Raw genomic sequence first — 10,732 nt, forward strand, 5'->3', positions numbered from 1 at the left:
TATTTGTCTAAAAATGGAAAACCCCTCATATTTTTTATGTAGAAACTTGAGTTTTTGTATCACAAACTGCAGTTGCTGTTGCTAAATGTGTTAAAAAAATATTCTTCCCCTACAGCTAGTCTGGTAATGTTTGTATTAGGTCTGATTTAACTTGAAGTGACAATCAACTGCTTTGTCATTATAAACAAAAGGCAGGCATATTAATGACAACTGGAATTTAACCAAAAAAATTAGTAAATAAAAAAAATGTCAATTTTGAACCTTTGTGTTGGTACCACTTGCTCAACATATTGTGAATTGAAATAAAATAAAATAATTTGAAATATAAAATACAATTTCCTATGCAATTTCTGGTTTATTATTGCTCTCAACCTATCACAGAAATTGCAACAATGATTAGCAAAGTAGGAAGTAAATCTGAACTGGGAGAACCAGAGAGACAAATAGTTGGATTAATTCAAAGCTAACACTGGTCTTTTTTTATGATGAACATGGACTGCTACAAGAAGCCTAAAATGAGGCATTGTAATGATCTAGTTTTAGCTATATTAGGAACAGGCTTATGAGTACAATTCTATATTACCATCTGCAGCATACTTAAAATTTACAGCTACTCAATCACTAATACTATATTCAAATATTACACACAAAGTGCCATGCAGGAGGAGTGAACCTGGAATCTCATGGTTACAAAATTAACACTTTAGCCATATGTGGTTAAGCTATGAATAGTTAACATTGAATTATTGAATGTAATAATGTTAAACTTGGGAATTTGGAAGTTTATTTTAATTACATTTTCTATCCTAACTGGTGCAACATAGCATCTTTAATTTCCAATGAGCTAATAACTGGTTTATTGCATTTCTGATGGTGAAAATGACAAGGTAATGCCTTTACAAATGTAAAAAATTACACATTAGTCATATTTATAAGCACCGCTTTTTTTCTTTTTCTTTTTCTTTTTTTTTTTTTTTTTTTGGTCTGGCTCTATGATGAAAAACTTGCTGTTTCAAAGTAATCTACATTAAAACCTCCATCAAAATCTTGTGATAATTATATGTTCCAAACACCAGCTTAATAATGACAAAGCAATTTTATTAAATTCTTTATTGTGAAAATCAATTAAAAACAGGCAGTGTATTTCAGCAAAAATATGGTAACAAAAGGGTTAAGCATCAATAAAAGAGGTACATTATTTTTTTTATCTCTCTCATATATATATATATATATATATATATATATATATACCATCATTGTTTTAACACCCACTTTTCCATGCTCGCATGGGTTGGATGGAATTTTTAAAGCAGATTTTTTTTTACAGCTGGATGCTCTTCCTCACCCGTTTTCAAGTAAGGTAATATTCCTCCATGACCAAACATGTTTTCATAGAAGATTGGAAACAAAGGACATTTCTTGTATGATGGAGGCACTAGTTTATAGCTATCAAAACAAAGTCAAGGCAAGGGCACAGTAACACACACATACACAAGACTTCTTTCACTTTCCATCTACTAAATCCACTCACAAGGCTTTGGTCAGCTCAGGGCTATAGTAGAAGACTCTTAATCAAGGTGCCATGCAATGGGACTAAACCCCAAACCATGTAATTCAGAAGCAAACTTCTTCCCAAACAGTCGCGTCTGCACCTATCTCACATATAAACACATTCTCAAAAGGCTTTTGCACAATTGCCACTTAACTAAATTCCAGCCTCAAGGCTTTGATTAACCTGAGGCTACAGTAGGAGACTTGTTGAAAGTGCCACACATTGAGATCAGTCTTGGAACCATTATGCAGTTGCAATGCAAAGTTTTAACCTCACAGCCGTTACCTACTTATGTTTGTTCCAAAGATAACTATAATGTTTATAAGTAACAAACAATTCATGAAATATAATGCTACTTTCTACTGATATAACAGTTTTATAACTCTTGATGGAAACTGCATTACTGGTAATGTACCATGTTGGTTTCGTTTTTGTATCTGGTTTGCAAGATTCTTTATGTGAATTAGTGTGTTGAAATAAATTTTGTGTCATGGGAGAGCCATTATGCCAATATAATTAACACACATTAGTTCGATTCCACTCATTTATTATTAATCAGTTGGTTAAATATCTGATTATTTTGTTTTTGTTTGTCAAAGCTCTTCCATTAGTATTTGCAACCTTTCCAATACACTAGCAAGATCTCAAACAAATACAGCCTCTATAACGGATTAAGTCGGTAGTCATTGAAAAGGTTGCAAGCAGCAATGAAAGAGCTTTGACAAACAAAACAATTGGATATTGAACCAGTGTGTGTGTTAATTATATTGGCATAATGACTCTGTAAACACAACAAAATCATGTTGATTGTTTAACCCTTCAGCATTCAGTTTACTGTCAAATGTAATGCTTATCTATTCACATCATTTTCAATTAATCGTGTATTATCCTGTTGCTTTGACATTTTGATGATGTAACAGTCTATATTCTGAATGATATTGTTGAATAGGTATAAGCTAGATCTGGCCAGTTGGAACATAAAACAGGTTTAAACATTGAAGGGTTAAACTAAATAATACTGGTTTTTCTTATTTGTTTTCTCACCTGACAACTGGTTATGAAACATTTGCTCTCAAAAATTAATGCAAATGTCTGGATTTGTTTACAATCTGACTTGCAAATTGGAAAAATTGAATATAAAACAGTTTAACAAAAATCTCAACAAAAACGTTTAACATTAAGTAAATATATGAATTGAAAGAAAAAGGAGTGGAAATGTAAGCGTTTTCTGTAATGTTAAGATGCCTCAGAATTGTATAAGGGGAGATCAAAGACAATGGGTGGATTTGTAAGGCAGTAGTTTATTGAACAGCTTGAAGCATTGATGAATGTTGTCGTCTTATTAGTCAGGATGCCATAATCTGAAATATAAAAATAGATGTTCAGAATTACTATGTTAGTAAAAAAACAGTAATTAATTAACTTTTTTTTTACTTGTTTTAGTCATTAGACTGTGGCCATGCTGGTGCAACACCTTAAAGAATTTTAGTTGACTGAATCAACCCCAGTACTATTTTTTTTGTTGAACTGCTAAGTTATGGAGATGTAAACACCAAAATTGGTTGCCATGTGGTGTTGAGGGGACAGACACAAAGACAAACATGTATATACATAGACACACAAGGTTCTTTTAATGCCCATGTCCTAAATGCATTCACAAGGCTACAGTAGAAGACATTTGCCTAAGGTGGCACACAGTCGGGTACTGAACCCAGAACCATGTGGTTGAGAAGCAAACTTCTTACCACATAGCTACTCTTGTGCCTATGAATAAATATACTAGGAAAAAAAAATGCAGAACTACCAGCATTGGGTGGGATACCTTGCAATAATAATTCTGATTCTAAAGTGGTGAGCTGGCAGGAACATTAGCACACCAGGCTGTTACGTTCTGAGTTCAAATTCTGCCGAGGTCGACTTCGCCTTTCATCCTTTCGGGGTCGATAAATTAAGTACCAGTTATGCACTGGGGTTGATGTAATCGACTTAAACCGTTTGTCTCCTCTGTGTTTAGCCTCTTGTGAGTAGTAAAGAAATAGGTATTTTGTTTCTCTTTATGTTCTGAGTTCAAATTGTGCTGAGCTCGACTTGCCTTTCATCCTTTCAGGGTCAATAAATAAAGTACCAGTTGTGTACTGGAGTCGATCTAATTGACTGGCCCCCTCAACCAACATTTTGGGGCTTGTGGACTGGAGCAACATGAAATGAAGTGTTTTGCTCAAGAACACAATGGATCACCTGGTCCAGGGATTGAAACTATAATCTTATGGTTTTGAATCCAACACCTTAACCACTAAGCAACGTGCCTCCACTAGTGGTACTCATTTGTACAACTGAGTGAACTGGAGCAACATGAAATGAAGTGTTTTGCTCAAGAACACAACACATCCAGTCCAGGAATCAAAACCACAATCTTTCGATCATGAGTCCAACACCCTAACCACTAAGCCATGCACCTGCACTATAGGAAGAATATAGCTGATTGGAATAAGCCACTGTATTACTGGTATTATCACAAATTCTATAGAACTGAGTCAAGCTTCCATAGAATCTGTAATCTCTGTTGAAATATCTATAACAGGAAATTAATCATATTTCTAACAACTTTGAAAAAATTGCATGAACATCACAACTTTCACTTAAATCCAAGGCCTATGGCTATAAGAAAACTGAATTGGTAGAGTTGTTATAATATTAGATATAATGCCTCATAATATATGTTCCAAACCTCTATGCTTTGAGTTCAAATACCACCAGCATCAACTGTGCCTTTCATCCTTCTGGTGGGGTCAATGAAAAAGTACCCATTCAGGTACCTATTGGTAAAACTTAGGGGTTCAAGCAAGATGCGTAACTATTTGTTCTGGCTCCTTGTGTTCTGACAGCAACATCTGCAACAACACTGGTGCCAAGCCAAGTTAGCAACCTTTCCTTTGGATAGATATTGGTGGCATGGAGAGGGGCAACTGCTAATCTTCCTTAAAAAAAAAAAATCTTGCTGAGGTATGCACATAGCTATGCCGATACATGGTCAACCTTGATTGATGGAGAGCCCCATGACTACAAGAAAACGATATTAATTATAAAAAAAAGAAAAGAAATGATGTAATTGAAAATAATTTTCACCTTCATGAATATGTCCGTAAATATGAAATTTTGGTTGGACTCGCTTCTGAATGGTGTTGAGGAGGTCAACACAACCAGCCCTCAAGCCAGATCTGCAAAGGTCTCCATAACCTGTAGTATGGGGATAAAAGAAGAAAATCATCATTATCATCACCACCACTGGTGTTGCTGTCATTGTTTTAATATTGTTTGCTTTTCCATGCTTGCATGGGTCAGACAAGAATAATTTGGGGGCAGAGTTTTCTACAGATGCCCTACTTGATACTAATCCCCAATCAGTCTATGAGATAGCAAATAGCCCAATCACTGTTACACGGAGAACTAGAAACAAACAACACCAGTTGAATGAGCCTTTTGTTTACAAAGATCATAAAACATGTCAAGAAACTCAGGCATACTTTCATTATGGACTGCAGGGAAAGAACACCATTTGTTTGTGAGGCCATTATTTACGACCAGCAAACACAAAGACAAGAAATATGAACACAAATACATATAATTATATGCATAATAATTAATATTTTATTTGGATCCCCTTTCTAATGATATATATATATATCTTCTTAATATATAAAATCCGTTCCGTCTGTTTGTGCCCTTACAACTCAAGTTCATCCGATCACACTGAAATTTTAAACATGGATACATGAGAGACCTGGGTGTCCTGTAATCTAAAAAGATTTTCAAAATCATTAGTTTCAAAGTGAGAATCACTATTTGTGTAATCTTTATGTCCAGTTTGTTCTGCCATTAAAACAACCAGTAACTCAAGACAGGCGGTTTGTGTCATTTCACTAGCAACAAGGGGAGTACAGGATGACAGTCAGCCAAAACCATCCCTATGCTGTCTCTCTTCTTTCATCTCTCTGTGGGGTTAATAATCTTAATCTTTAGTTACAGTTTTTCATTAAAGCTACATAATAGGCAGAATTGTCGGATTAAGACAGTAGGGTGTTTTGTGGGAGATTTGGCTGCTATTTCTACCAGGTCTAGCTACCATGTACAGGTCTGCCTCATCTTTGACATTATATATTCCTTATGCTTTCCAAAACCGAGTTACAGACTTTGACATATGGGATATCAAAAGATTCAGTACTATTTTGGCTACAAATTAAACTTAATTTAATTTTCATTCACATATTTGCATTTCAAAAGTTAACAATCTTTTCCATAAATCAACTATTGTAAAAATTTTATACTATTACATCACATTTTCTATATGTGTGTGTGTACCTTAAAAGACGTCAATCATCACAACACACACCTTCACTCACTCACCTCTATCTCTCTTTCTCACCCTCTTTCTCTCTCTCATGCACAAGCACATGTATGTGAGAAGAGAACACAATATGTAGGATCTAACTCAGAAAACTGAGCAACATGACCAAACAGTCTGAATTGATGCTCCCAAATCATACAAGTAACGGGATGCATCCCTGTTTCTGAGTATAGTCGTTGCCATCCACATCTGGTAAATCCCAATAAATCAAGAATCCTTTCTCTCAAACCAAGTCCACTTTTCCTGCTTCCATTGTAACCTCTACCAGAGCACTCTTACAAACAGATGCTTCAGGTGACTTGCCAACATGTATTTCATATACATCTATCTTTGTTTATCCTTGATTCATTCATTGCTGATCTGGGATAACAGTATGCTCAACTATTACATATTATGCTTATCACAAATTGATTTGTGAAAATATAGGTTGGCAACCAGTTAAAGATTCTGCTTGGACTGCATAAGTGCACTCCAATGACCACTCACAATGCTCAGCACAACTCAGGGCCTCAGAATGAAATCTATTTTTCCATATGTTCTATTATTCATTTACCAATGATTTATTTAACATGATTTATCTTTTTTTAGCCAAACATCCATGATAAACATGAATAACTGCAGTTAAATATTGTACACAATGCACAGTATGGTCCTAGAACTGGCAGCTGTTCAATATATCCAAGATAAAAAGCCTGTGGCATCTTTCCAAGTATTTGTTCAGTTATCTCCATGCCATAGTACAGCAGTGCTCAACCTGAGATTTGAAGAGCCCTGGTGGAGGGCATATCTACAAATATAAACTTGGGTAACTGAAGTGAGTTCAAAATTTGTCAAGTAGTTCAGCCTTTCAAAAGCTTGGGATCTGTGGAAAAATTCACATGGTCCTTGGTAGCAAAAAAAGTTGGGAACCACTTAATTAAAATTGTCAGAGGATATTCAGCAATTTCACATGATATTCAACCAAAGAGAATCATTTATCGCAGCACTTTTGTAGTTATAGTACAAACACTTGACCAAGATGTGACACAGTGGGACTGAATCCAAGTTCATGTGATTGAGAAGTGACTTTTTTAATCTTTTGACCATACTGCATCTGTACATTACACAGCAGGTGGCAAAAAGCCAGTCACAAAATATCAGTAACCTTTTCTCCCACCGGCATACATACTTATCTGAGCCCACAAACTTCTTGTGCACTTAGTAATATCTAAAGTGTCTTAGATATCTTTAATAGCTGTCTTGTCTGTCTGTTTGTACATAATAATTCTTCTGTGTTCCCTTCCTCAGCTTCTTACCATAACAGGAAAGGATATTTTTAATGGCAATATGACATCATACGGACACATGTCTTGGTCTGTAATTTTTAACTTTAGTAACTTGAAGAATTAATTAGCATGGGGCATGGGTCGGACAGTTTAACAGGAGCTGACAAGCCAGAGAGCTGCACCAGGCTCCATTTGTCTGTTTTGACATGGCTTCTATAGATGGATGTCCTTCCTTATGCTGCCTACTTTACAGAGTGTACTGGTTGGCATTAGAAAGGGCATCCAGCTGTAGAAACCATGCCAAAACAGACAAATGGAGCCCAGTGCAGCTCTCCAGCTCCAGTTAAACCATCCAACCCATGCTGGCATGGAAAATAGATGTTAAGTGATGATGATGATGGAGAATATTCAGGGTGTCATTGATATACATACAATTTACAAAGAAAAATAAAAAAACGAAGACTAATTAAATAGAAAATTCTCTTACCCAGAGGTGGTCCATGTGTTATTAAGATATCCACATCATCAGGGATAAGATTCCATTTATCCAGCAGTTTCTTGCCTCGGGGTACATTGAAGGCCCAGTCACAAAAACGTGGTTGCCTGTGTAAAAAGAAAACTATGAAATACAAGTGACATCAGGCGATAGAGAATGTTAAGTGTGTTTCAGGTTCTTGTAGAATCAGTTTGAAACTAGATATAATTTTTGCATAAAGTTGTCTGACATGTAACAAAGATGTCACTAATGGGCTGTCATAATGATTTGAAACTTTCATCTCTGATGTAATCCTTTACAGATGCAATAAGTATAGGGTAGTTATGAAAGTTGGCTCCACTGGCAACTTATATGTTGGTGTCAAATATGTATATTTGGTGGTGGTGGGGGAGTTAATTGATTACATAGACCCCAGTATTCAACTGGTACCTATTTTATCAAATCTGGAGGAGTGAAAGGCAAAGTTGACCTCAGCAAAAATTTAACTTAGAATGTAAAGATGGCAAAAATGCCTCTAAGCATTCTCCTTGGCAAGCTAATGATTCTGTCGGCTCTTCGTTTTTGAATACATTAAAGAAGGATAGTAGGCAAGTTGAAAAAGAGAAAGAAATTTAGTCACTAGAACTGGTTGACTAATTATGGTCTGTATCAGCAAAATCAGATATATATAATTTTTTTTTAAATAACCAAAGAGGTGAGCTTTGAAATGAAGAAGATAATAACATTTTGGTAGGGATGTTTCTTTGAAGAAGAATCTTAGTTGTTCAGTAGCTAAAGTTAAATCTACCACAGACCTATATAAAAGGTATAAATATAATTGTACTGTTCAATATTTCAAATATCTGGTTCTTAGATATAATTAGGACTCCATTGCTTATGATGACAAGTGCTCCAGTTGATCTGTTCTCCGGAACAGCCTGCTTGTGAAATTAACATGCAAGTGGCTGAGTACTCCACAGACACATGTACTCTTAATGTAGTTTTCAGGGAGATCCAACGTGACACAGAATGTGACAAGGCTGGCCTTTTGAATTATAGGTACAACTCACTTTTGCCAACTGAGTGAACTGGAGTAATGCAAAATAAAGTGTCTTGCTTAAGGACACAATGCACAACCAGGAATCAAACACATAACCTTACAATTGTATACTGAATACCCTAACCATTAAGCTATGTGCCTTGACTCCTTAGATATAACTATTTGGTTGGGTCTACATTGTTGGTGGTTGAGGAACCATTTGGCAATCAACAAAATTTTATCTTCTACACATGATTACTCTCTCTATTTTACTTGTTTCAGTCATTTGACTGCAGCCATGCTGGAGCACCACCTTTAGTCGAGCAAATCGACCCTAGGACTTATTTTTTATAAGCTTAGTACTTATTCTATCAGTCACTTTTGCTGAACCGCTAAGTTACGGGGACATAAACACACCAGCATCAATTGTCAAGCGATGTTGGGAGGATAAACACAGACACACAAACACGCACACATATATAAACATATACATATATACAACAGGTTTCTTTCAGTTTCCGTCTACCAAATCCACTCACAAGGCTTTGGTCGACCCGAGGCTATAGTAGAAGACCCTTGCCCAAGGTGCCACACAGTGGGACTGAACTCGGAACCATGTGGTTGGTAAGCAAGCTACTTACCACACAGCCACTCCTGCGTCTATCTTTTGATTGCTATCTTTTTTTTTCTCTCCAAGATATTAAGCAAATAAGATTTGTTTAGGATTTACCATTTATGACCTGCTTTTCACAACATATCAACCCAACTTGGCACTTTCAAGAGGAATATGTTTATTTCTAATATAGACATAAAGTAAAATTTATGCAGAAACAATTAGGAAATGTTGAATCAATGCAAAATAGCTCAAATTCTTTAGAAAATATGGTGAAAGATGTTTGCAATTAAACATATAGAGTATAGCAGAACCACCTGATGTTATAGCTATTTTGGTGTGTATGTATTTTTTATCATAATTAGCTGACAAAAACAGTGATGTTAGACAGATGAGTAATTATTATTGAACAACACATGACAATTTATTTCTGTAATTACCATTGACTAGTTGGTGCTAATTATATACCAACATCAGTTTTAAATAGAATACTGATATACTATGAAAAGTTAGTGGAAGAATTTCAGCCATGGCTCACAATTTCTTTATTTTTTTCATTATCATTGTCCTTCCTGAACCCAACTTACTTCAGTGGCCTCCTTACAGATATTAGTTAACAGCTGGTTTGTTTGTTTGTGTGTGTGTGTGTGTGTGTGTGTGTGTGTGTGTGTGTGTTGTGTGTGTGTGTGTGAGTGTGTGTTTGTGTGTGTGTGTGTATACATCTTTGCATTGAGATTGTTTCAGCTGCAATTACATTGTTTGACTCTTTAGCATTCAGATTACTCTGTCAAATGTAATACTTACCGTAAATCCTCGAGTATAGTCCACCCTTGAGTATAATACACGGGGACTTTTAAGGGGCTGTACCTCTGAAAAACCTAAACCTTGTGTATAATACGCACCCCTTCGCTAACTTGAGTCAAGGAAGTCTATATAACGTACTTGGTTTGTAAAAATGTATGCAGTAACATCCTTTATTATCATTGTATATATAACATAATGCAAACATGTAGACTTTTTGTGCATTTTGTTTGCATAAAAATAAAGAAATAACAGTAATAATGTTTAATAAATGTTGCTTACTGCAAGTTATGGATGATTCTTTTATGACTTCATTGCTTTCAGGCTTAGCTTAAGGTATTTTTGCGCCCGACATCTCAAAATGCATCTGAATAAACATTGCCAGACAGCAAATAGAGACTTGAATATTGCTTAGAAAATAATTTTCATTTTTAACCTCATGTATAATACGCATTAGGGATTTTGACCTTTAAATTTTGGGAAAAAAATGTGTATTATATTCGAGGATTTATGGTATTTATTCACATTGTTTTGAATTAATCATGCAATTATCTCATAGCTTTAAAACTTTGATGATGATGT

At 35.4% G+C, this 10,732-nt stretch overlaps 1 protein-coding gene across 5 annotated transcripts in view; it reads right to left on the reverse strand.

Annotated features, from left to right (window-relative positions):
- Positions 1-1,314: 1,314 nt before the first annotated feature.
- Positions 1,315-10,732, reverse strand: part of LOC115220951 (metallophosphoesterase domain-containing protein 1-like) — a 45,601-nt gene continuing 36,183 nt past the window's right edge. For all 5 annotated transcript variants that reach the window (XM_036510504.1, XM_036510505.1, XM_029791160.2 and 2 more), the window contains 3 exons: positions 7,710-7,825; positions 4,679-4,789; positions 1,315-2,913 (listed from right to left, as the gene is read on the reverse strand). In XM_036510504.1, the coding sequence (XP_036366397.1) occupies positions 2,789-2,913; positions 4,679-4,789; positions 7,710-7,825 (352 nt within the window). In that variant the 3' untranslated portion in view covers positions 1,315-2,788. The remainder of the gene's footprint in view (positions 2,914-4,678; positions 4,790-7,709; positions 7,826-10,732) is intronic.

The sequence above is a fragment of the Octopus sinensis genome, linkage group LG17, assembly GCF_006345805.1.
Source record: "Octopus sinensis linkage group LG17, ASM634580v1, whole genome shotgun sequence".
NCBI lineage: Eukaryota > Metazoa > Mollusca > Cephalopoda > Octopoda > Octopodidae > Octopus > Octopus sinensis.